The 27529-nt window shown below is 45.3% G+C and overlaps 1 protein-coding gene across 1 annotated transcript in view; it reads left to right on the top strand.

Annotated features, from left to right (window-relative positions):
- LOXL2 (lysyl oxidase like 2) overlaps nucleotides 1-27529 on the top strand; it is an 81427-nt gene that overhangs the window by 2050 nt on the left and 51848 nt on the right. Inside the window, exons 2-3 of the mRNA XM_079955020.1 lie at nucleotides 9724-10163; nucleotides 13442-13617. Of these exons, the coding sequence (XP_079811146.1) occupies nucleotides 9812-10163; nucleotides 13442-13617 (528 nt within the window). The 5' untranslated portion in view covers nucleotides 9724-9811. The remainder of the gene's footprint in view (nucleotides 1-9723; nucleotides 10164-13441; nucleotides 13618-27529) is intronic.

The following is a 27529-nucleotide window of genomic DNA, read 5'->3' on the forward strand; positions in this document are numbered from 1 at the left end:
AAAACACCCACTATGGATAGTTGTATCCGTCAGTCCTGAGCCAGACTCAAAAAGGATTTGGAGTGGCCTTCAAATGGTGAATATCCTGAATCAGAGGTGTGTGTGGTTTTTCCAAAGTACTCCCAGATGTGGGAGCTCAGGGGACTGTAATATAAACGTCATTTGACGGATTCTTTCTGGACTGAATGCAGCCCTTATGTAGTGCTTTGGTTCATGGCTCCAGGAGATCCCTGCCTCTTCTGAGGATCAAATAACAGGTGTCACCTACTGAAGTGTGTGTGTGTGTGGAATCTCTGGAAATGCACAAGGGAGGGCCAAAATTTAGATAAAGTGACTTTGTAAGCAAGATATACCTGTATGCAAAGAGCATGGAGAAGTTGATGGTGATGACTGGGCTGAGGAGGCGTTAGGGTGGGTTATCTGTAGAGTCGCAAAATGTGTGTGTGGAAGGCACTTCTATGTAGGAAACGATCTGTGTGTGTAGGTTGTCATTCATCCTGCTCATGTGTCATTGGCCCATGTGATGAAATTCCTATTTTTTTCCAGGCCAGGTACCTATCTTTCTTTGTTGTGTGGGGAGCAGGGGAGAAGCAAGATGTATTGTGTTACCTTAAAGACTAACAGTGAGATCTGATGTTAGCCATACTCAGAGTAGACCTACTGAAGTCATTTATTTCAGTGGGTATACTCGGAGTCGGACTATCATGGTGTTTGTAAATGAAATCAGCAAGGAAAGATACAAGGGTTAAAGATAAGCAAGATTGGATTCTAGAAAATAGGTGCTTTCCAGTTCACACTTCAAGTTAAGCCCTCTTTTGTAAGAAATGTTTGGTGAGATCTTGCTGGAAACTGGTGCTGTTGGCGTGGCAGTTTTCCTCTTGAGGTGGGACATTTGTGGGGGCTCCACCTTGTGGGCTTCCACCACTCAAGGCGGTCACCCCAGCTTGCCTCATGGGCAGGCAAGGCCCTGAGTTTAAAGATCATAATTGTTAGGGAAAATAAATTTAAAAATTCACATTCCACTGTGTGTGTGTGCTTTGATGTTTTCTTAGGCTTGCTGTCCTATATTTTGGCACGTCAGCTTGTAATAGTCTGAATGCTGAAGGAAAAATTGCTAAGGGTCGTGTGAACTGGAACTGGGAACTGAACATAAATGACAGTAGTTCATTTTGTATAGGGATGGGTGTGGACAGGAATTAGTTCCTTTTGGACATGCTGAACTAGAACTTTTGTTGTTGTTTTAGTCGTTTAGTCGTGTCCGACTCTTCGTGACCGCATGGACCAGAGCACGCCAGGCACTCCTGTCTTCCACTGCCTCCCGCAGTTTGGTCAGGCTCATGTTTGTAGCTTCAAGAACACTGTCCAGCCATCTCATCCTCTGTAGTCCCCTTCTCCTTGCGTCCTCCATCTTTCCCAACATCAGGGTCTTTTCCAGGGAGTCTTCTCTTCTCATGAGGTGGCCAAAGTATTGGAGCCTCAGCTTCACGATCTGTCCTTCCAGTGAGCACTCAGGGCTGATTTCCTTAAGAATGGATAGGTTTGATCTTCTTGCAGTCCATGGGACTCTCAAGAGTCTCCTCCAGCACCATAATTCAAAAGCATCAATTCTTTGGCGATCAGCCTTCTTGATGGTCCAGCTCTCACTTCCATACATCACTACTGGGAAAACCATAGCTTTAACTATACGGACCTTTGTTGGCAACGTGATGTCTCTGCTTTTTACTTTTTTTATATAAAAAAAGCAGAGAACTAGAACTAGTTCTGTTTAAAAATGAACTTTCCAAACACTGTTGCAGACCCTCACCCTCTATGAATAGGAAGGCAACAGGAAACGTGACTTTATGTGCACCTCACATAAGGGACAAGCCCTTAATCCACAGCCCTGATATGCCCCTGATCTAGAAGTTAAAAGATAAGGTTAGAAGGAGGAAATCAACCCCCAAGAGCATTTGAACCTCTTGGCTCATCTCTGGTTTGTGTCAGGGCAAAGGACAATGATCTGAAAAGAAACCTCATTATCTGAGATATGTAGAGTTTAGTGGACCACAAGCACACTGACCGGGGAAACTGCTTCAAGCTGGCTCTGGCTCAACAGCAAAGTTTTGCTCAACAGCAAAGAGTACACTCCATCCTACCCTTTGAAAGCAGTGTCCCATTCCTAGTCCACACTCATCTCCACCTCCCTTACATACAAAAGGTCCCCAGTGCTATCCCTGGCAGCTCAAGCTAGGGCTGGGTAGACCCTGTGATTGGATGGGGAACTTAGGAGCCTCCAGACACAGTTGGACTGCAATTCCCATGATCCAAACACATCTGAAGGGCCACAGGTTTCCAATCCCTGGTGCAGAAAAAGCTCAGCTAGGTTGACCAGGTGTCTGACATGGCAGAATGCAGCTCCCTGGGCTCAGAGATTTAACACCGGCTCCTGGTGCCAAGGCTTCCAGTTCAGCATGAAAACTTGCAAGCCCTATTATGTTGCATTCCGGATCAAGATTTCTTCACTGGAGGCTTTGGCCACTCAGCAAAAAAACATCATGTTGTGGAAGCTGAATTCTCTCACAATGGGCCCAGCCGAGCTCCATGAATCTGCTCTGCTTTTACCCCTTTGTGATTTTCTTGTAAGAGTACAAACTGCAAAGGAATTCACAAAGCTTCTTGTAGTTAATGTAGGGACTTTGAATGGCCAGCCCCTGTTCTCTGACGGCAGCAGCATTCATACATGACCTCATTTGGAAGCCGAGGTCTCAACTGGCACAAGAACTGACGTGTCTGTACAGTTTAACATTGTGGAGGAACATCTTATAGCTTGACCTTGTCAACCCATGACCCTTTCTTAGATTATGATGGTGGTGGTGATAGTATTCATAATCATAATCATAATTCTTAACAAGGGAGGTCAGAATTATTATCCTCATATTGCAGGTGTGTGGGGGGGGGGTGGAGGCTGAGACTAATACACACTGGATTGCATAAGCTGACCAGGCTAGTTCATGTTTGAGGGGAAAGGTGAATCCAGGATATTCTGACTCACAGCACAATCTCTTAATCATTAAAGTGCTGCTTTTTAGTATGCTGGTCTTCTTAGTTGTTGGGTCACCCTGGCTCATGGTGGATTGGATCAATGGCTCCAGCATTGTTTTGTTTTTGTTTATTTGGGTTTGTTTTTTTACGAGGAGAGCTGCTTCCAGTGAATTTTCAGTGATGCTGAGGCACTGCTTTCTCGGCACTTGACTGAAAGCCAAACCAAGTAGGAGGTTCCACACAGTCCATCTTATAGCGCTGTATCATCTAGCAATACCCAGACCCAACAGCCTTCAAGAGTATTTACTCACAAATAGAAATACAAGTAGGAGATCTGTTCAATTTGGGTCCTCTCAATTTCTCATTTTTCCAGTCTTAAATTCTGTTCTCCACATTTCCACAGCAATTTGTGGGTTTGTTTGTTTTTTCATCCTCCTGAAAATTCATCAGAATTGTAGTGCAAATTCTTCCCAATAAACACACTTTTGTATACAGTTTTGACTAATGTGCACATTTTCAAGCAATTTCCCCTAATATAATGTGGCCATTTCCACTCCATTTTCACTTGTCTGCATTTGAATGCATTTCCCCCTAAGACATTGGTTGGTGGAGAACTGCCTGACAACATTCAGAGAAGTGCAAATTTCAAAGGGTAGCTGTGCCTTGGTTCACATACTGGTTGAAGAAGTATGAATTAGGAGGTTTTTCATTAAAGTGCAAATGAAATAGAACTCCCCCATCCCCACAAGTCCCGTTCCACAAAGATGCTTTTTAACATTAATTAAATGTTTCCTGTTTGCAGATGCTTCCTGGTTTATGACTTCCTGTTGAGCATGATGGAGAATTAGTGCAGAGGGCCATGTGTGCTACTTTACAGGTGATAGTGCTCTGTAAAAGGACAGCTTTCTATTTGAAGGGCTGCCTGGCCTGCCAGGTTTAAATATAACCCTAAGAAGAGAGAGTAGGGGCCTTGAAGTTGCTCATCAACAGCATCTGACAGGAGGCCCAGAGTCTACTTCCTCCCAGTCTTCCCAGCGAGGGTGGGATGTATTAGCAAATGTATCTGTTGGATCATAAGTTCCCACCAGTTCCCAGTTCCCAGTTCGATGCAGGGGTGGGTGGGGACTGAGATGTTTAGAATCCTTCCTCAGAGCAGGAAACTTGACTCCAACAATGTTTGATTCTGACCTGGCTAAGGTTCTGCAATGCTCTGAAACATGAAGAACTGCCATTTTTTCCAGGGTAAACCACATTGAAAAGCTATTAAACCCAATTAATCATCTCCGGCAGTAGAAGGAGGGGATCTGTTGTAATAGCTTTTCAGCATGTGACTGTTTTAAAGCTTCTGCTTTCAGGAGAGCAGGAAATAATAGCACGCAGCATGTATAGAAGGCGCAGATATGAAAGGGTTCCTGCATGGCCCTGTTAAGTGGGGCTCTCAAAACCGGAAACATTGTACCTTTCAGGGTACCAACAGGTGTACACCAACTGTCCCAACCTGGTGCCTTCCAGCTTTTTTGAACTACAGCTGCCATCACCCCCAGCCAACATAGCCAGTGATCAGGGATGATAGGGGTTATAGCTATTTGGAAAACTAGGTTGAGGAATGGGACCTACACATACAATTACACTCACCTCAAATGGCATGATCGGACCTGCTTTGGTAATGCTAACCCCATCTGAGCGTCTCTATTTGAATTCTGAACAGAAGCCGTGCTCTTGCAAGCAACTCATGTTTGCTCTATCAGCTCAGGCCTGTAAAGCTTGTCTAACATTGCTCTTTAGGAAACATGGGTGAACCTCCAGGTTCAGATGCAGTATACCTCTAGATCCCAGTTGCTGGGTAACAACAATAGGAGAGAGCTACGGGCAGGGGTACCTTTACCTTTACCTTTACTATTGCATCCATGCCCTGCTTGTGCCCTTCCTTGTTGGCCCCTGTGGGAAACAAGATCCTGGTTTAGACCTTTGGAGTGATCAGGCAGGTCAGCAAAAGCGGCAGCACCATCCATTTATTATTATATTTATCCCATCTTTCCTCTGTGAGGCAGGGTCGGCTGAGAGACAGCGACCAGCCCACTGAGCTTCTTGGCCAAGTGGAGTTTTGAACTTTGGTCTCCTGGGTCTGACACTCCAGCCACTGCACCACATTGGTTCTCCAAGAGTGCAACGCTTAGCAAAAGGCTGGTCTTCTCTTTCCCTTATCACGTTTTTGCACTTGGTGCTGAAAAGAGCCTCGTTCCTAGATGTCTGTTTACGAGCTGATTCTTTCCTGTGTTTTGGCGGCTGCTAGGGAGAGTAATCCTACTCTGGGAAGTCCAGTGGTGGGCTTCTCTCGCTGCTGCCTGGCCTCGCTTCACGTGGAAGCTATTCCACACACATGGCCCTTCCGACCGCTTCACGTGCCGCTTGCAAGGATGACAAAAGAAATTGGCAGCGAGTGAACCAGCCGGCTCAGTTTGAGGCCAAGAAGCCAGGCTCACGTTTCTGCCTTGTCTTTTTAAGTCCCTCCCCAGCTGAATCAGAGGGTCTTGAGATGCTCTCAGCATGTCCCTGTGCTTTCAGCCCCTGCCCCCCACCCCCAGCATAAACTGTTGGCTGGGGAGGAAAATGATGCACAGGCAAGGGGTGGCAGGCCGCTCCCCCTAAAAGTGGAGAGGGGAGAATCTCATCTGGGTCTTTTTGGTGGTCCTGTGGTTAAAACCAGACATTCAGTAATGGAAATACTCCATACATGACATCATTTCAGGGGCCTTGTGGGAGGGGGATATTCTCTCTATTGTGAACAGTGGGCCACAGTATTTATTTATTTGAGGATCTGCCACTTCCTTCTTTTTTTATTAAACATGGTACAGAGGGAGACACAGAAAGAAGGAATGAAAGAGAGAGAGTGACCCAACTCACAGTTTAAAGGAACTGTTTGCTTATATCATCATTGGTTTCTGTTGTTTATTACATCTCTACCCCACCCTTCCTCCCAGAGGAGCCCAGGACTACAAACAGAGAGTAATAGAATTTAAAATGAAATGAAAATACTTCAAGCATAGGAAAACTTTGAGAGCATTTTAAAACAGCAGCACAGCTAATAATCTCAAGGCTGCTGGGGTCTCTCTCAGCCAATAACAGGAGTGTTTTAAAATTCCTCCTGAATGTTAATAAATGGGAGCCGCTGCCACGAAGGCCCTGCCACACATCAGCACCAAGTAGGCAGTGCAGGCTGTTAAACAGATCAAAATCCTCCACATCCGTTCTTTTTGGGATACAGGTTGGGAGGGCAGGAATGAAGACGAAGCAGACGTGCTCAGTGGATCCAGCATTTTATCATATATGCTAACAGCAAACTCCGTTCTCTAGGTGTTTTTCTTTTAGTCGCCAAAATGGCACCACCCACAAAAAGATGGAGGCTATTGGTAACCTCAGAAGAGCCCCAACCTTTGCAGAAATACAAAAACCAAAAAACAAACCACACACAACTTCACTGGGGGGAAAAACCTTCTGTTGGACTGAACAGCCCCCAAAACAGGCCAACGAAGGTTAAGCATGTTCAGTCGCTACAGAAAGTTAACTGACTATTGTGGGGGGAAACAACAACAACAACAACAACAACAACAACAAAAATCAGGAAAGGGAACAGAGTATCCTGAATGAAACTCATCCTTTTGATTCATTGATTAAACATCTTGTGCTTAATTCAAACCTTGAGCCCAATTAACAGTGTTAGTTAATTATCAGAGTTAAGTGTTTAAGTTATTGAGGGTTTTGTGTTTATATTCCACACATTTATTAGATTTCTTACCTACCACTTCACCATAACGTCCCAGGGTGGGTTACACAACCCTGTCAAAACGCAATATTGCAATCAGTTAAGACTATTTCTCCTTCAACGTTTAGCTGGCTGCTGGCTTTGGCTGGCCTGGAGAGTTCCCTTGCCCTTCTCCTGAAGCTCAGTGTGAGCCCTGGGAAATCCCCCTTGTTTGGAAGATTCAGGAGGAGGGCAGGGGAACAGACTGATCTTGTGGTGAGTCTCTCTAGTGGCTGCGAAAGCCGTGGGATGACTCTCTTTCCCAGGCATCTGAGGTTCAGCACAAGCCACAGAATCATAGAACTGTAGAGTTGGAAGGGAACCCAAGGGTCATCTAGTCCAACCCCTTGCAATCCAGGAATCTCAACAATGCAGGCCATCCAAGCTCTGCTTAGAAACCTCCAAGGAAGGAGAGTCCACCATCTCCTGAGGCAGTCCATTCCGCTGGAACAGCTCTTACTGTCAGAAAGTTCTTCCTGATGTTTAGTCAGAATCTCTTTTCTTTTCACTTGAAGCCATTAGTTCGAGTCCTGGCCTCCAGAGCAGGAGAAAACAAGTTGCTCCGTCTTCCATGTGACAATCTTTCAGATATTTGAAGATGGCTATATATCTCCTCTCAGTCTCTTCTTTTCCAGGCTAAACATCCACAGCTCCCTGAACTGTTCCACATAAACTTAGGTTTCCAGAGCCTTGGTTGCCTTCCTCTGCACATGTTCCAGCATGATGCTAATATGCTGCTAAAATTGTGGTGCTCAGAACTGGACAAAGTACTCCCAAGTGCAGAATAGAGTGGGAGTATTCCCTTGAACACTAGACTTCTGTTGATGCAGCCTAGAATAGGTTTTTTTGCTGTTGCATCACACTGTTGACTCATGTTAAACTTATGGTCTATTAAGACCCCTTGATCCTTTCCACATGTGCTACTGGTAGTCTAGGTGTCCCCCATCTTAGGCTTGTGCAGCTGGTTCTTCCTGCCTAAGTATAGAACCTTACATTTCTCCCAATTGAAATTCATTTTGTTAGTTTTGGCTCAGTTCTCCAATCTGTTAAGGTCATATTGAATCCTGATTCTGTCTTCTGCAACATTAGCTATCTGCCCGCGGACTGTCTCGCCAGAGTGGTGCATGCTCTGGTTATCTCCCGCTTGGACTACTGCAATGTGCTCTGCGTGGGGCTACCTTTCAAGGTGACTCGGAAACTACAACTAATCCAGAATGCGGCAGCTAGACTGGTGACTGGGGGCGGCTGCCGAGACCACATAACACCGGTCTTGAAAGACCTACATTGGCTCCCAGTACGTTTCCAAGCACAATTCAAAGTGTTGGTGCTGACCTTTAAAGCCCTAAACAGCCTCGGTCCAGTATACCTGAAGGAGCGTCTCCACCCCCATCATTCTGCCCGGACGCTGAGGTCCAGCGCCGAGGGCCTTCTGGCGGTTCCCTCATTGCGAGAAGCAAAGCTACAGGGAACCAGGCAGAGGGCCTTCTGGGTAGTGGCGCCCGCCCTGTGGAACGCCCTTCCAGCAGATGTCAAAGTGATAAACAACTACCTGACATTCAGAAGACATCTTAAGGCAGCCCTGTTCAGGGAAGTTTTTAATGTGTAATATTTTAGTGTATTTTTGGTTTCTATGGAAGCCACCCAGAGTGGCTGGGGAGCCCCAGCCAGATGGGCGGGGTATAAATAATAAATTATTATTATTATAAATAATAAATTATTATTATTATTATTAGCTACTCCTCCCACTTTGGTGTAATCTGCTACTTTGATAAACATCCCCTCAATACCTTCATCCAAGTCATTTATAAAGGTGTTGAACAACAATGGGCCCAGGACAGAACCCTGTGGCACCCCACTTCCCACATTTTTCCAGGATGATGAGGAGTCCTTAGTGAGCACTCATTGGGTTCAATCAGTCAATCAGCTACAAAGCCACCTAAGTCCAGCCCACATTTTACAAGCTTATCCGCAAGATGATCATGGGGGACTTTGTCAAAAGCCTTACTGAAATCAAGATACACTATGTCCATAGCATTCCCCGATCCACCAATCTCTCCTCACCAAGAGAAACTGAGCACATAAAAATGCAAAATGTATGATGAATTATTAGATTTGTATAAATTGCAGATCAGATTTTTCAAAAAATAAATAATTCCAGAGATATCATTTATTTCAGTGTTGTTGATCTACCAGTACAGGACATAAGCAAATATCCCATCATCTATACAAGGGTTTGGTCCCCCAAGAGGGGAAATGTTATAAAGTATGGGTGACAGAGAGTGTCTTCCTTGCCATCTTAGCATATCAACGAGTGTTTCAGGTTAGAAATTCTTTTAAAAAAGAAAAAGTGTTGTGGGTTGGATCTACCAAAGTCATACCTTTTCCCAAAGACTTATTTCTATTCAGTGGAACTTCTCTCTCTCCTCTTCCTTTGTCCTCTTTATGACCACCACCCCAAATAGTTTCTGGAGGGGTGGGGGGAAACCAGAGCAGATTTGCAGCATGTGGAGTGTGGGGTGAGGAGGAGAGGGAGTCCTTTTGCCCAGGCAGACGTCCTTGTGCTGAGGAGGCGACACTGTTGGATATAACTCTGTGTTTTTATTGCCCTTTTGCATGTGTGTGGTGTTATACCTGCAAGGACGCATTCACAGAAGTCCCCATCCAGTGCTGCAGTCAGGGAGGGAGGGAGATGTATGTGTGAACTAGCCCTCAGGGGGAGGTCAGGAAGCCACTTACACATTACCAAAAATAAGACAACATGGGCCATGGCTCTTGCAGAGTTTAAGGGAATCCAATGCAACAGCTGCACTAGCGGAGGCTTGTTTCGCAACAGCTGAATCCATTGCTTAACAGTCTTTAGCAGCTGGCATCCTTCTCACAGCCCATTTCTTTCCTTCCAGCAAACCAGCCCAGCTGCCTCCTGATCCTCTCTCTACTGAACTCAGCTGATAAAGGACTTGGCTTCTGGGGGGACCACAGTTTCCCAAAATGGAGAGGTTCCTAGATTTCAGCCCAAACCACTCTTTGCTCACATTGCTCCTCCTTGCATGCCTGAGCCACCTGACCTTGGCCCAATATGAACATTGGCCGCACTACCCTGAGCAACAGCCTCCGCAGCAGCTGCCTCCCCTGCCAGCTGACGTCCCTCATATCCAGCTGCGGTTGTCAGGGCAGAAGAGGAAGCACAACGAAGGGCGGGTGGAAGTCTTCTACAACGGAGAGTGGGGCACCGTGTGTGACGACGACTTCACCATCCACGCTGCGCACGTGGTCTGTCGGCAGCTGGGCTACGTGGAGGCCGTGTCCTGGAGCCCTGCTTCTAAGTATGGCAAGGGAGAAGGTAAGGCTTTTCCTTGTTCCTGTGCATGAAGAGCATTTGCTTTCTCCTGCCTTCTGCTAGCAAACATTAGCCCAGAGGCAAGGAACCTTTTTCATACACATTTTCTTAGGGGTCTACATAGCAGTGGTGGGCAGAGCAATGGATGTGACTCTTAGCCTTTGTAGAGCAGGTTACACTGCAGGCACACAAAAGCCAGAGGTTTCTACCCACACATCCCCACCAGCACCACACCTCCATCTGCACAAGCAAGAGGCTTTATCTACAGTTCAAGGTTGCATTCCATCCAGACAAAAGTACTTGTGGGGGTGGAGCAGAAAGCATCCTGGACAGGGGGGGTGTCCTATGGAGAACCCCAAGAACTGGATAGAGAGCAACTCCTGCAGCCAAGCAGGTGCCAAACGTCTTGCTCTGCTTTCCTTTGGGCCACATCAGCGAGACTCAGAGGGGGGTCATGTTGTCTGGCCAGCCCAGGACCTCCATATGCACTGCCCAAGCGTGTGTCCTGACTTGGGTGCTGCTAAAGCAGTGGTTTGACTTCACCCCTGGAGGCACAGTCCATTGTCTCTCAAGACAGATGGGTGCCAACAACAACAGTTTATGAAGAAGAAACAGAAACTTCAGCAAACCTATCCCTTTTTGAGATATAGCCCTCCCTCCTCCTCTGTGTAAGGCAATCTGAGAGAGCTATGTCTCAGACATAATCCAGGTCTCCGTTAGTGGCTCTGATTTGGCTTTCCAAAGACGAGCAACAACTGGTTGCACTGCTGTCAACAACAACAAACCAACCACTAGGCCATTGTGTTTAATCACTGGGTTTGCACCACTTTCCAGTGAAAATAGAGCTAAGGATGGGTCAGACTTCAATTCCTGGACCATGATGGAAAAGATGGTGTCAAAGACATTTCCCCAGAAATTTTGCACTGTACTGTGGGCTCAACATTCATGAAAAAATGGAATAATTCCTAACCCTTTCCAACACAGTGTGGATAAAATATTGTTTATTCGTTTGGATGGCACAAGATTAGATTGGGATGAGCATTCCCTTCCAGATCAGCAGATTATATAAGCAAGCCATTCACCCTTTTTGTTATGGCTAGGGGCCTCAAAAGATGGGCGTGTCTGGGGCCTCTCTGGGCCTCTGAGAGAGCCTGCATTTGCATCATTATCATGCCCATCAACCCCCCATCATCTCTGACCACTGGCCATGCTGGCTGGGGCAGATGGGAGTTAGAGTCCCAGCAATGATCCTGTAATGCACACTGCACCTCCTGAAAATCCCATTTTGCATTTGCCCATCCTAGTCCTTAGGCATTCCTTCAGTAACTTTACTTCCTTTGGTAACATTAATGGAGAGAGGGGGTGGTAAAAATCTGCACCCATTTATTCAGAATTTTAGAGGCTGTAGCTTTCTCATAACTACCAGCTGGGATTTAACCTTCCAATGGGCCTCTACCTGTCTCAACCATAGTCCTGCTTTGCCTTTCTGGCTGCTCTCCCAGGTAGAGTAAAGCTTGCAGCATTTATTCCATTTTCCAAAAGGTGAGATTCCCATTTCAGAATGCTGCCATTAAATAAGCTAGAGGTGTTATGATGCCTGGTTACATTTTGACCCCACCCTCCCTCCAAGTAACTTGAGGTGGTCTACACAGCCCCACCTGCCAGGGACTAGGAGTCAGATCCCTCTCCATCAAGTGATGGAGGCAAGAACTCTGGACCTGAAAGGGAAAGGCCTGCAGGGCCACCCCAGAGTCACTGCTCCCAATTGACTTGTGCCCGACTACCACCCCATTGCTATCCTCTGACCCGACTGTAGAAGGCCTGTACTTCCTATGCTCTGTTGAAGTAGGAGATTACTAGAGAGGGATGGAACCTTTTAATTAGAGCAGCATTTTGCAACAGAGGTGATATCAACAATTAGGTTGCTAGCAGCCTGGTGGGCTTGCTATAAAAGGGCTGGGTTTCAGCTTGCTCATTGCTGGAGCAACTTCGGAGCTAAGTGCAGGTCTGCATCTAGCCTGAATCCTACCAGAGCCTTGTCCTCCACTTCAGGACACTACCACCTTTTTAGTTTCACAAGCACTCTACAAGGTAGGTTAGACCCTTTCGTTGCCCAAGTGGCATCCCACTACCACTCCAGCTAGGGCTAGTACTTTAAAAATCTTTGCTGCCCCATTCAGAAACTGCCTGAAGACATACCTCACTTCACCCTGAGGTATGATAGGGCCACTTCCAGCTTAGGTTGAGAGAGACAGACCAACTGGCTTAAAGTCATCTTGTACTGTAAGCCTTATGCTGAGTGGTGGTTTTAACCCAAGTCTCTCTGCTTTAAGTCCCAAACTATAGCCCCTATACCACACATCCCGATACCCCCCTCTCCATTTAGATGACTCAGTCAGTGGTTAAACTGAACCCCCCTTTACAGCTGTTTATTGAATAGTTGGTGCCTTTGGATAGATGTGAAAGCTGCTAAATATAGAAGGATGATTTTTCAGCCTGGATAATTGGAGGCTGTGGACTAATCAGCAAAACTAGTGGAATTTAGTGACATTGCTGCATTGTGAAGTGATACCCTTGCAGGTTTCAATGGGAGGAACCTCTGATAAAGGTCACTTTATCCTGACCCTTGTAAACTGATACAGCACCATCAGATGATTGACACAGAAAGGAGGGGGGAGTGAGGGTTTTGTGCAGTGTCCAGTCATGTGCCTCTGGAAAGCCCATGAGCGGAACATGAGAATTATCGCACTCTCCTGTTCATGTTCCCCAGCCACTGGTATTCAGAGACATGCTGATACTAGAGGTATTATATAGCAGTCTTGTCTAGCAGCAATGTATGGCCTTATCCTCCTTTGAAAGCTGTCCTGGTTGGTGGCCCTTATATTGCATGGGGTCCTCAGGCCTTTTTTTGGCAGCCCTCGGCAACATTTGATGCCCCCTGCCCTGACAGCCCTTGCACTGCCCTCCCAAAGCCAGGTAAGCAAGGTACTGGGCTTTGGGAAGATGGTATGAGGGTCCTAGAGTCCTCTGGGCTCCTTCTCAAAGCCTAGTTAATGCTTTGACAGCTTTGGGAAGAAGGTGGTAGGGATCTAGGACCCTGCCAGAGCCTTGCACCTTCTTCCGGGAGGGGAGTTCCATCTCATAGTACTCTCACAGCCCACTTGTTATGAAAAGTTGGACCGCCCTGATATCTTGGAAGGAGAATATATGACCCCTCAGCCACAGTAATCGAAATGTGTGGCACAGTTTTGGGATCTTTATTTCTTGTCTTTCCTCTGTAGGCAGAATCTGGTTGGACAATGTCCACTGCAATGGCAGAGAGGCTTCATTGGCTGTATGCACCTCGAACGGCTGGGGCGTATCAGACTGCAAACACACCGAGGATGTGGGTGTGGTCTGCAGTGAAAAGAGAATCCCTGGCTTCAGGTTTGATGACTCCATGCTCAACCAAATAGAGGTAAGCACAGCTCGGTATTGAGCAGGGCTTAGCCCCTGAAGCGTCAGCTGCTTAGACCTGTGAGAACAAGTTGCCTCCAATTCATTTGGCAAACCATTGTTGTAGTCAGGGTGCACAGTTCTCAAATTCCATTTAGAAGAATGTTGATAAATGAACAATAAAATATGGATTAAGGTAGGATGCACCTTTAGGCCGTGTTTGCAAACTTGGGTTCTGCAGATCTAGGCTGATGCTAAAAGCAAGTCAGAGGCGGGGGAGGGGTGTATCTGTAGACAGATTTAGGGCAGGTGTTTTCCACAGCAGGATCCCAGAATCATTGTTCAGGGCTAAACCCTGGAGTAGGCAGGCGGGAGCACATCAGATAAGGATAGAAGGCAAGGCTCCTTCTATTTATATTACACTATACAAAATGTACAAAATACATTGTACATAGGTTAAATATAGATGCCTCTTCACCTGACAATGTATGGATGAAGACAGATGCCCCTCATGCCACAACCAGGTTTGGGCTTTTCTGTTCTAAGGTAAGCTCTCCTCCTCAACTGACTCTTTTCTAACACATGTACCTGACTCTGATTCCAGTGAGGGTTTTCCCCTTCACCAGTTGGCTTTTATTTAAAGATACCTACAATGCTTTTACATTTAAATCAAGTTGACCAGGTGCAAAATAAGAGAGGGTGCAGATCACTCTGCACAGCTGGCAGGAGGGAGGTGTTCCATGATTCTCACAAGGACTGGCCAATCAACAGCTGGATTCTCATGGAGGAGGAACAGCCTATTGCTCCCGAGTTCAACTTAGTTTGGTGGTTTGGCCATCTTTCCCAAGGGAGTAAGTATAGATCCACTTACTGCAAGTGAGATACATACTACTGTACTTCACCCTAGATTTCTCCATATGCCTCTTTAGGGATGTTGTATTAGAGAAGCACCAAGCATGACTAGAATGCCTTTTGCTCTCTTCCTTGAATGTGTGGGCTTTTTGCATTCCACCCTGGTTCTCTTGGAGATGACTCAACTTGGGGAGGTCACAGAATGTCCAAGATGGCTTGGGTAGTCACTGGCTTCCCCAGGGCCACATTTGCATTCTCAGAGCGGAAACTGGAGGAAAAGATGGATGTCTAGACAGAGGTCAGCTCTCTCTGGAATGCTTCATATATTTAATCATGCAAGTCAGCTTCTCTGCCTATTGCTTTTCCATTTGCTAAGGATTGAAGTGTATGAGGTTAATTCAAGGCCATTCCGATCTACCCTGATGAATCAGTTTGCACTGACCTAACTCTTCCTAGGAACTTGAAAAATCATACTTTGGGGGTGGGAGGAAATGGGAAATAAATTATCTGCATAGGAGGTAGAGGAGGTAGAGGCCTTGGCTTGTGTATATATCAGAACATTCACAGGCTTCTGGTTGATCTGGTGCCTGTTGCATCCATACCATTTTGTGTCTTGCATTCATGAATTGACCTGGAAACTGGTAGGAAAACTCCCTGCAGTTCACACTGTTCTATGCTTAGCTTCATCCTTGATCAGAGGCTCAAATCTTGGTATATCCTGTGCTTTTTCCTGGGGGTATTCAAGGGTATGCAGCACCAGCATCTTTCCCACTTAACTGTTAAAAGTGTTGCACTTGCTGTAACAACTTCATGGTGAGTACCAGTACACACACACACACACACACACACACACACACACACACAAAATATTGGGTATCTCCACTTTGGGGAAAAGAGTTCGGGTGGCAGGTCTGGGGGATGTTTTTGCCTGAGGCCCTGGAGACTCAGTTAGCCTAAGGGATGGAATTGCCTGGACTCTAAACAGATGGTGACCACTCTCACAAGCCAAGCAAAAATCACCTTGGAGTGATTTCCGCTTCAGCCAGGGTTGGGGAAAGGCCACATTTCCCTCTGGCATATGTTTGTGGGGCCACATGTCAGTGGTGGGCAGAAGCAGGAAGCAAAAGTGAGCAGAGCAAACAAAGGAAAATTTGAGCACTGGACAGTAGTTTGGTCTTTACAACACTCAGTCGCTTATCTCTGTCCTCCATCCAGATAAGCAAGACACATTACAGTGGAACATTGGTTCCCAAATGCCTCCGTTGTCATATGTTTTGGTTCTCGAACACTAAAAACCCAGAAGCAAATGCTTCCATTTTCAAACATTTTTTTGAATGTGCAACTTGGCTTCCACTGAGTTCAAGAAGCTATTGCAACCAATGGGAAGCCAAGCCGCACCTCGGTTTTCAAACATTTCAGAAGTCTAATGGGCTTCCAGTACAGATTTCGTTTGAGAACCGAGGTACCACTGTATCAAAGTTCAAGGACACATTCCAACCAGGCAAAAACATTTTGGGGGAGTGAAGCAGGGCCAGTGAGGGGTATGACTGGGGAAGAATCCAAATCGCCAGACAGAGAGGAATGCTGGACCAAATTTGGCCCCTGGTCTGAAGTTCCCCATCCCTGCATCAGACCATAAGCACAGCAAGAGGACTGTAAGAGGCCTCCTGTCTCATAATGAGTATGGAAACCAATCACTGATGGCTCTTAAAACAGGGATGGGCAGTCTGTTTTATCCCGTGCCCTAGTGGTCTTTGGCCTAGTTTTATGTGGGTGACAAGAAGGCACAAAATGGGATATGAGAGAGAAAAAAGGGTGATGGGCAGAGAGGGAAGGAAAAGGTGCTGTTGCATCCACAACTGGTTGTGGCTTTATGTACCACCAGCATGTGACCTACTACAGGTTACCCCCAAGGAAATATGGCTTGCAACAGCAAAAGGGTTCCCCGCTCCTGTCTTAAAGGTATGGTTAATACAGGAGTCAGGAGAGAAGCAAGTTGTGGAGTAATCATGATAGACATTGGATGGTAAGGTTGGGTGAAGGTTAGTCTGACTTCTTTGGATTCGGGGGTTGCCCTGGTTGGTCCATTAGAGCAAGTGGGGCACAGCCCCACTAATCTCCGCCTTTGCTTAACCAGCCCTCACTTGCCTGCCTTCCTACTTACAACCAGCCTAAGGGGTGGAATTGCCTGACACCTTCCCCCTCCTCCTTAGTCTAAGGGCTTGTCCATGCCTCCATTTGCCCCACCGTTTTCCCCTGGGGAAACCCGCAACTTACCACTGAGTCAGACCAAATGGCAATTGCATTTCCCATGGATTGCTGTTTGTTCTGATTCATCAGTAAAGAGCATCTTTTCCAGGGTAAAGCTGTGGAGTAAATGCAAAACTGCTCTGAGCCATGCTTTCTAGGCATGGGACAAGCATAGCAAGGAGGGGGATAGCAACCAAACCTAAAGCAGGTGGCTGTGCCTGTCATTGGCTCAGTTTCCCTGCCTTCCAGGTCCTGTGCACTGCCTGCATCACCTGCTTCCTACTCCTGTTTTCTCAACCTGAGTATGTTTTGACCAAACAGTCCATAGGTCTCTCAGACTCTCTTCTCCAGTGGATCCTTAACTTTTAAAAACCTGCCTTGGATTTTTCAATGCTTGGGGAAGGGGGAAGCAAAAGGAAACTTTTACAGCAGTGTTTCAGCTGCAGAAAGTTTAGCCTGTCTCTGTGAGCCAACAGACTACTCCCCTTTGGTCTTTTTTTAACTAGTCTGAGAGTGGCATCATATCTTCCGTGGCCACTTGCTCCCTTCAAGCAGCCGTGTTTTCGGCACGTGGCGCTGTGCTGTCCCAGATCCGGCAGTCAATGTCTGTGCACGTGGATGCAAAGCCTCAGACTTTTCTTCCCTTAACACCACAGGGATTCTTCTGTAATGGAAAAGCTGACCATTACTGACAAGACCTGGCCACACAGCTGTTTAAGTTATTACCACTCATTGTACTGTAAAGATTAAAAAACCACCTTATCAGCTCATCAAAAAGCATTGTGCTGTGCAATTCTGTTTGACTGTTGTAAGAAACAACCACCATTTATTACCCCTTAAATTTCTGGAATATGTAACAACAGAAATACAGGATCAATTTTTTCAACTTTGCCATGCTATCCAGCAATTTAATGGGCATAGGAAATAGGACCCTGCTATTTATAATTGTTTTAATTGTCACACACACACATGCACATGCATACACATACACAGATGTTTCTTAATAATCTCCCAGACATTCCTTTTAAAAAATTAGTTGTTGACTTTGCCCTTTTCTGCTTAATATAGGTCTTGTTACTAAATATATCAAGCCACTGTGTAAACAGAATGGCTCTGAATTCCAGAAGCATTCCAGCTGTGGGCAGATTCAGGTACAGGTGTAATACGACCTAGGTCTCAGGTCCAACATTTATATCTAGCGCACTGTGGGGTTAATAAGCAATAGGGATATGTGTACACATATGTGGGAGAGTTAAGCTGCCCCCAGTCATTAGGAGTCATTAGCAATCAATAATTCAAAGGTCCACTAATGATCTAAGGTTGAAAATAAGAATAAATCATGGCATTCAGTCTTAGATAATTAGCAGAGCATCAACATATTGATTCCATACCCCTGGGCAGCTTAATCTTCTCATTTATAGAAGAATGTCAAAACAGCTACCAAGATTACCATCTACCAGAATGAGGGTGTTTTACGAATGAGCTTATTTTAAACTTTGTTGTTGTTGTTTAGTCATTTAGTCGTGTCCGACTCTTCGTGACCCCATGGACCAGAGCAACTTAGAATCATAGAATCATAGAGTTGGAAGAGACCACAAGGGCCATTGAGTCCAACCCCCTGCCAAGCAGGAAACACCATCAGAGCACTCCTGACATATGGTTGTCAAGCCTCTGCTTAAAAACCTCCAAAGAAGGAGACTCCACCACACTCCTTGGCAGCAAATTCCACTGTCAAACAGCTCTTACTGTCAGGAAGTTCTTCCTAATGTTTAGGTGGAATCTTCTTTCTTGTAGTTTGGATCCATTGCTCCGTGTCCGCTTCTCTGGAGCAGCAGAAAACAACCTTTCTCCCTCCTCTATGTGACATCCTTTTATATATTTGAACATGGCTATCATATCACCCCTTAACCTCCTCTTCTCCAGGCTAAACATGCCCAGCTCCCTTAGCCGTTCCTCATAAGGCATCGTTTCCAGGCCTTTGACCATTTTGGTTGCCCTCCTCTGGACACGTTCCAGTTTGTCAGTGTCCTTCTTGAACTGTGGTGCCCAGAACTGGACACAGTACTCCAGGTGAGGTCTGACCAGAGCAGAATACAGTGGCACTATTACTTCCCTTGATCTAGATGCTATACTCCTATTGATGCAGCCCAGAATTGCATTGGCTTTTTTAGCTGCCGCGTCACACTGTTGGCTCATGTCAAGTTTGTGGTCAACCAAGACTCCTAGATCCTTTTCACATGTACTGCTCTCAAGCCAGGTGTCACCCATCTTGTATTTGTGCCTCTCATTTTTTTTGCCCAAGTGCATTTCTCCCTGTTAAAATTCATCTTGTGAATTTTAACCAGCTTACGTTGCTTATTTTCAGTTCTTACTCTTTAGTTAGGTGTTACAGGTTTCTAGACTAGATGGCAAATGTTCAGCTTATTTCCAGTTTGGTTACTTCAGTTCCTCAACTTGGTTGTTTCATAGGTGCTACACTGGGCTTTTTTCCCAGCTAAAACTCACTGGAACTCAGTTCCAGCACCTCCAGGGTGGGTAACACTACCATTCTAAAAGAACAAGGGGGGAGTTCATGGTGAGCTCCAGCACCTCTTTTTCTAGAAAAAATAGCACTAGTGCTACAGCTTAATATTTTGGTTCTTAAAGAAGGTGGAACCTTCAGTCTGTTCCCCAAACTCTTCTCACTCCCGCTCCTGAGGTACCTCTAGAAGTATAACAGACCCAGGATCTCCCCCCCCCCCCCGGTGACTGGATTTCGGTTCTTCTCTTCCTAGAAGAACTCTCCCCTCCTGACTGACGTGAGACCCAAGGAGATGGTGTCCTCACAGCTTCTCCTTCCCCAACTTAGCCCCCCAGGTCACTCCTCTCTGAACTCTCCCAAGATACCACACAATGTCTAAGCTATGAGGCTCCTTTCTCTAGCTGGAGATATTTTCCTTGCACACTGACTATCCCTGACTCTCCTTCTCTCCCTCCTGCTCTCTCTTAATCCACCTCCCCATCTGAATCCTCTCTCAGAAACGGCTCCTTTTATTCTCCCTCCCAAAGCGCTGGCTCCACCCCCCTCTTGGTAGCCAATCAGAGAGAGGCTCCAGCCCTCTGGTGGAATTCTGAGGCACTGCATCACCAGACTCTGGTCTGGCTCAGCTGTCGATCACAAAGGTATTCCTGTTAATTTGTTCACCCCACACTTTTCAGTGCATTTCTGTTATAGTTGTTTACTGGATTTCTTGCATTACGACGGAGCACTTTAATCTACTTCAGTTGCACAAACCAAAATTTCTGATATGCACTTGAATCCTTTCCACAAAATATAACCACACACACACAAACACAAACACACACACGTGTGTTTGCTCTCCCCTTACTGCCTATTCACCCATTCCTCTCTCACAAACAGAGATACCCATTTGCACTCTTAAGTCTTACAGTTTTCTGCTGTTAGTGCTGTTCCCTCCCTCCTCTTCACTTCTTCCTACCAACACCCCGTGTATCCTGAGGCCTTGTATGCTTAACATTCTTTTTCTTTTTAAACTTCTGAGCAGTTGGAATGCTCCTAATACATTCCATAGCACCTCACCAAATGAACCGATGGCTAGAGAGGGAGGACCCCTTTCCATCAGCTGGAGGTGGAACCTTTGCACTCAACAGCTAAAGGATTTCCCAAGGATGCAGCCTGTGTCACATTCTTTCAACTTTATTTGAATGAGGCAGTGTGCATGTGTACACACAAAACTGACAAAACACAATTCGGGGAGGGGAGAAACGGAATTCCTTGTGTGCTTTCATATGATATTTCAGCTTGTCTTGTTGTGATCGTAGCCTTACCCTTGCCAGTTATCCATACTTACAGGTGGAGACTTGCAACACACATTGCAGCATATCCCTCCCCATTCCTGTTCAGGGCTCTAAATGGCTTGCAGCAGGAGCCAAATGAGAATAGGCGGGGAGGGATGAAAAGTCAACTGTTTTATTCCCTACTCCACCAAAAGTTTTATCCGCTGTGCTACATAGCACTAAAGCATGGGGGACTAACCTGCGCCTTTCAAATCTTCCTGGACTCCAAATCACATCAGCCCCAGCCAGCATGGCCAATGGTCAGGGATGGTGGGAGCTGGTGTCCAACAATGTCTGGAGGGTCCCAGATAGGGAAAGAAGGACCTGTCAGTTTGGTTATCTAGGCGCTCATCCACCCTTAACCTTTTGCCCCATGCTTTCTAGGCACAGGTCCATGCTTTAAAGCACCATGTTTGAGAGGGCCTCCGTTGGAAGCACTTTCCCCACGAAAACCCACTCTTTAATGCTGAATCAGACCAATCGACAATGGCTGCTTACCTGTTTTGGTGGCGAGTGGCGGTTGTGGCCCACTGGGGCACCTCCAAAGCCCACAGAGCCTTGCCACGTGTCTGCGACTATTGCCGCACCTCCCCAGCTGCCACAGAGCATTGTGGGCACCGCCAGGCCTGCAGTTCAAATTCAGCCAATCCGTGGCGACTTGGGAGGCGGGGCTTGGGGAGCGGACCTGAGAATCCTAGACCTCACTCAGGTCCTCTCCCCGGGCATAAAAGCAGGCCAAGGCTGCTTGCAGCATCCCAGTCGGCCCTGGAGCTCACCCCCCACCCCCCTTTATCAGTGCTGCTGCTCATGTCTGTTTCCTTTCCCTTCAGTCTTTTCCTTTCTACCTCTGCAGGTTTTGCTATGGTCTTTTGACGGTTGACGTATTTGGAGCCAGGAAGGAATTTCCCCTGCCCAGCAGGTTTTGCCTTCCCCGTAGCACTAGGTTTAGGCCTTGGGCCGAATCCCTTAGTCCATCCTTGACCGGGGCGGGGGTGGAGTGGGGACCCACCCCCCTCTCTGCGGCAGCAATTGCAGGGTACCCCATTAAAGGGTTCTTGAGGGCAAGCCAGAGGTTGTTGGCTAGCGGGCCATACAGCTTCTCCCAGCCTTTGGGTCGGCCCATCTGCATAAACCCACGTTTTGCGATGGATCCTTCTAGCCAGCCAGACCCTGTCATGCCTCAGTCCCCTGCAAGGGGGGCTGAGAGGTCTACACACCCAGTGCCTATGCCAAAGTTCACCGGCATCTGAAATCAGTAAAGCATAGCTGTCAACTTTTCCCTTTTCTTGTGAGGGATCCTATTCAGAATAAGGGAATTTCCCTTAAAAAGGGGGGGGGGGAGTTGACAGCTATGCAGTAAAGTTGTGGCCTTTTAAATCCCAGTTGTCGTGTCCATTCTTTTATCCCTCTAGTCAGCATGCAATTTGGGTTTTCCCATAGATTGTTTGCTTTGATTCAGCAGTCAAGAGGGGGGTTTTGTTAGGAAAGCACCAGGACAAAAAAAGCACTTGAATGTGGCCCCCCAAGACACCCTCAATATTTCCTAGGACAGAAGTTCTTGACCTGTCTTTGGGTGGTGCCACTTTGTCGCTCAGCTATCTGGACCATCAACCGGAATGGTAGTTGTAATTTAGAGATACTTTCTTACAGAGAACATAAGGATGGTGTTATAGTGATAATCCCTGGGAGATGGGTGGGGAGCCAAGAGCAGAAAGAGAGAGGAGCTCCAGCAGAAACTGTTTTTGGTAACTATATTTGTTTGGCAATGATACATTATATTAATTTCCCCTTTGTTGTTACCTTCAAGTGACTTAACCCCTAATTTATGACTCCAGCTTCACATTAGAAGTGTTGCCGGGCACAGTGCTGCTCTTAAGCGTTCCTGCCCGCAGATTCGTGGAGATACTCCATTAAATTCCCCTCCCCTAGTCTTCCGTTCCTTCCCTGCAACAGTCAGACAGTGTTTCATGAGCAGTCAGTATATTCAGTCCTCATTAGGCTGCTTTTGGGTTTCTTTTCCAGGGTTTTCCTATACTTCTGCAAACTTGCTAACGCTTCCGTCATGTTCATGTATGGTGCAGTTCTACCAAGTCACAGTTGGATAACTGAGTTTGCTATTAGTTTATAATATGATGAAGATGATAGGTGCTTGCTGTAGAACAATAATGTATTTCAATGCATTTCCCTGCTTCTCATGTTTACTTTCTATCATGTTATGGGAATATCTTACATTTTCTGAATTTTTTATCCATTCCATGTTTTGTTGTAAGTTCCTATGACCACTAGCTGAGACAACAGGCTGACAAATCCAGTGCTTCTAATCACAAGTATAATTCCCAATGGTACATATACCCATAACACTTGTATAACTACTGCCAGAAAAAATGTTGTGAATGTGGTGTATGAGTACAGGAATGGAAGATAATTCTGTGATCAAAGGCTGAAATGTGTATGCAGCCTGATGATGACAGCAGCTGCCACTGACGTGGCCCCTTATATCACGTCTGAGACGGTGTAGTTAGGCGAGACACTCTTAAGTACAGACGTAAATGTACTTGGTGTGAAATTCCTTGGATTCTTCAGCTTCTTGAAGGAAGACTAGATTGCTGTGTCTGTCCAGACCCATGGGAAAATTCAGACGGCAGAGGAATGGGATTGTGCCAGGCAGAGGAATGGGATTGTGCCAGGCAGAGGAATGGGATTGTGCCAGGCAGAGGAATGGGATTGTGCCAGGCAAGATGATCACAATGTTCAGAGGAGGTTCCCTTTTTCCAATAAGATTTTATTAAGACCTTTCATAATACATTGCAATAAAAAGCAAATTAATAAAAACAGAGAAAGAGAAAGGCAGAATAATGCAAAGTCCTTTCTCACAGGTAGATCTTAACTCTTATCTTACACAGAGAGAGGTGAACCCTTCCCTTTCTTCTCCCAGTCTCCCCCCCCCCCCGCCCCCCCCCACTCTCTTGGTCCTTCACCTTCATCTACATGCAAACCCCTCATTAACCCTGAGTGTATGACAACAAGAAACACAAAAGAATAGAGCAAAGCAGAAGCAAGAACAAAGCAAAAAAGGAAACGAAAAGATAACCAAGGGATAAAAATATTAAAGGAATAAGAAAATAATAAAAGAACAGAAAAGAAAGGAAAAGAAACAAGTAAAAAAGACTTCCAACAATCCGTCTGTCAGTTGTATATACAAGAGTTCTTCAAAATATTCAGATGTTCACCCCAGTGTAATATCCAGCTGTTCCTCCCATGGCTAGTTGATTTCCCCCAGTCTTCTAGTCTGGGCATCTCAGGTTCATTCATTGGGAATGTTCAGAGCACCTGCTTTGCATCCAGTGGGTTTCAGATTTACTCCTGGGACCACTTACAATTAAAAGGATCAGGTAGCAGGTGATGGGCAGAGCTGTACCTGAGACCCTAGAAAGGTGCTTCCAGTCGAAGAAGAAATGGTTTGCATTTGACATCATGCTAAATCGTACCAGCTTGGCATGAATGAGGAGGAACAAGACCCAGTGGGTCCTGGGTTTATGTGCTTCCCCCTCTCTTCCTTCCATGCAGATGGTCAGAAGCTTTTGCTTCATGGTACTTTGTATCACCTGAACTCACAAACTTTATGGCTGGGGTAGCCAACATCGTACTCAATGGATGCTGTAAGATATTAACTCCCTTCAGCCCCAGCCATCATGGCTAATACTCGGGGATGATTTATTTTTATTTATTTGTGGCATTTATATAAGTGCTGTACATGGTTCTCCCCCTCCACACAACAACCTGTTAGGGTGAGAGACAGTGACTGGCCCAAGGTCACCCAGTGAACTATGGTTTCAAACAAGCTACTTGAAGCTGCCTTGTCTAAACTAACAATAGTTAACTACAGTTCTGGGTTTGGACAATATGATAAGTTGTGATTAAATGAAAATGAAAGCTGCTTAACTCCTCTTCCTGACTGTGAAAGAAAAGGAGAGATTGGGGAGTGGGGAGTGTGCACACCAAAAAGGCATTCTGTGGCTCATTTCTGCCACACTAAGCTGTGGTTTAGCATGACATAACAGTGTGGTCAGTAGTTAGCTAGATGGACAAATAGACTGAACTAATATAATGCAGCTGCCTGTGGATGCTTCCACTCATGTCAAAACCACCAAAAATCTCTATTAAAATGGAAATTTCAGCAATTTAAAAATATTTGCTCCAGCACTACTCTGGGAGCAGTGTGGTAACCAACTTTCTAAACTTAATATTAGTGGGAGTTATTCACAAAAATCCTTTGAGCTGTTGGTAATATATTGAGATTTTCTGCTGAGGATGTTCCACATATCAGGTGAAGGCTTGCCAGGAGTGTGGCCAACAAACAGCTGTAACCAGCCTTGATCAACCAACATGGATAAGTCACAAAGCCAAAATGTTACAAAAGATGGCAGACTACCAAAGACCTTTTTCGAAATGACAGACAATATGGATTTGATTGATATTTGGAGGATAAAGAACCCCTTGGGAAGAGAGGGAACATTTTTCTCTGAAGCCCAACTGACCTGGACAAGAATCGACCAAATATGGATATCTAGAGGTCTGGCACCCAAGGTCAAAAAGGTGGAAATCTGCCCAAAGACCTGCTCCGACCATAATGCAGTAAAGATAGACATGACACTAATATCAACCGGCTCCTTTAGATGGAAGATGAATGACAATTTGTTTAGAGATCAGGAGATTATTAAGAAGGCCCAAAAAGCTTTAAAGGATTATTTTGAGATAAACATGAACACTACGGTGGAAAAAAGAACCATCTGGGATGCAAGCAAGGCAGTGATGAGGGGGTTCTTGATACAACAGAATGCTGTAAAGAAAAGGACACAAAATGAGAGGAAAGATAAAATTTTGGAGAAAATTAAAGAATTAGAAAAGAAGCTAAGATTAAACCCGAAGTCACAGCCGACGCTGAGAGAAATTAAACTTCATCAAGCACAATATTCTAAATTGATAAACCAGGAAATAGAGTGGAAGATTAAATTAATGAAACAAAAAACTTTTGAATCGGCGAATAAATGTGGAAAACTGCTAGCTTGGCAGTTGAAGAGGAGACAAAAATTAAATACAGTTACAAATTTAGAGATTGAAGGAAGAAACATTCAGAACCCTGTGGATATTAGAAAGTGCTTCCAGAGATATTTCAAAAAATTATATACCCAAGGGCCGCAAGATGAGATTGAGATTAAACAATTTTTGGAAAAAAATGGATTACCAAAATTGTCACAAGAAAATAGATCAATCCTGAACTGTAAAATAACACGACAAGAGATTGAACAAGCCATTCAGAATATGAAATTGGGCAAATCTCCAGGACCAGATGGGCTGACCTCCAAGTATTATAAGACACTAAAAGACTATCTGATACAACCACTGATGGAGGTTAGCAATGAAATTATGGAGGGGAGGAGGGCGCCAGAATCGTGGAAAGAAGCCTTCATCACATTGATACCAAAATCGGAAGCTGAAAAGACACAACTTAAGAACTATCGTCCCATCTCTCTTTTAAACGTGGATTACAAAATGTTTGCAGACATTCTGGCAAGTAGATTTAAAAAAGTTTTAAATGAGGTAATTCATAAGGACCAGGCGGGCTTTCTCCCAGGTAGACACTTGTTTGCTAACACAAGGAACATTACTGACATTTTGGAACTTTTGCAAACAGACATAAATACAAAAGCAGTGTTAATTTTTATAGACGCGGAGAAGGCCTTTGACAATATCTCCTGGAAATTTATGAAGGGAAATTTAAAAGAAATGGGAGTGGGACGGGGTTTTGAGAATGGGATTGATGCAATATATTCAGAACAAAAGGCTAAATTGATAGTTAACAATGTGGTTACAGAAGAGTTTAAAATTGAAAAAGGAACACGACAAGGCTGTCCTATCTCCCCTTTGCTATTTATTTCGGTTCTGGAAGTGCTCCTGAATATGATTAGAGGGGACCGGTTGGTGGAAGGAATTCAGGTAGGAGCGAAACAATATAAACTCAAAGCTTTTGCAGATGACCTAGTTTTGACCCTGCAGGAGCCAGAATCTAGTACGAAAAGAGTACTACAATTGATCCAAGACTTTGGTCAGGTGGCGGGATTTAAACTAAACAAACAGAAAACCAAGGTATTGGGGGAAAATTTGACAGATACAGAGTCAGAACAGTTTCAGAGAAAGACAGAATTAAATGTGGTTAAAAAAGTAAAGTACCTAGGGGTAAATATAACAGCAAAAAATCTGAGTCTATTTAAGGATAATTATGAAAAATGTTGGTCAGAAATTAAGAGAGACTTAGATAGTTGGACAAAATTGAAACTTTCTTTGTTAGGCCGAATTGCTGCTATTAAGATGAATGTATTGCCAAAAATGTTGTTTTTGTTTCAAACACTACAGATTGTGGACAAGACGGAGTGCTTCCGGAAGTGGCAGAGAGACATCTCTAAGTTTGTCTGGCAGGGCAAAAAGCCCAGAATTAAGTTTAAGATATTAACCGACGCGAAAGAGAGAGGGGGCTTTGCCCTGCCGGACTTAAAGTTGTATTATGAGGCCGCAGCTTTCTGCTGGCTAAAAGATTGGCTACTTCTCGAAGACACTGATGTATTGGATTTGGAAGGTTTTAACAATGCTTTTGGTTGGCATGCATACTTATGGTATGATAAGGTTAAAATCAATAAGGCCTTTAAAAACCATATTGTCAGAAAAGCAGTGTTCAATGTCTGGACAAAATATAAAGACTTATTGGAAAACAAAACTCCAAGGTGGCTATCACCTCTGGAAGCTAAGGCCCGAAAAAGACCCAATATGGAGGCCAAATGGCCAAAGTATTGGGAAATTTTAGAAAAAGATGGAGACAATTGGAAATTGCAGAGTTTGGAGAAAATGAAGGATAAAGTGCGAGACTGGCTACACTACGCTCAGATTAAAGAAGTTTTCAAAAATGACAAAAAGTTAGGGTTCCAGGTGGAGAAATCGAA

The sequence above is a fragment of the Podarcis cretensis genome (genome assembly GCF_951804945.1).
Source record: "Podarcis cretensis genome assembly, chromosome: 15".
Taxonomy (NCBI): domain Eukaryota; kingdom Metazoa; phylum Chordata; class Lepidosauria; order Squamata; family Lacertidae; genus Podarcis; species Podarcis cretensis.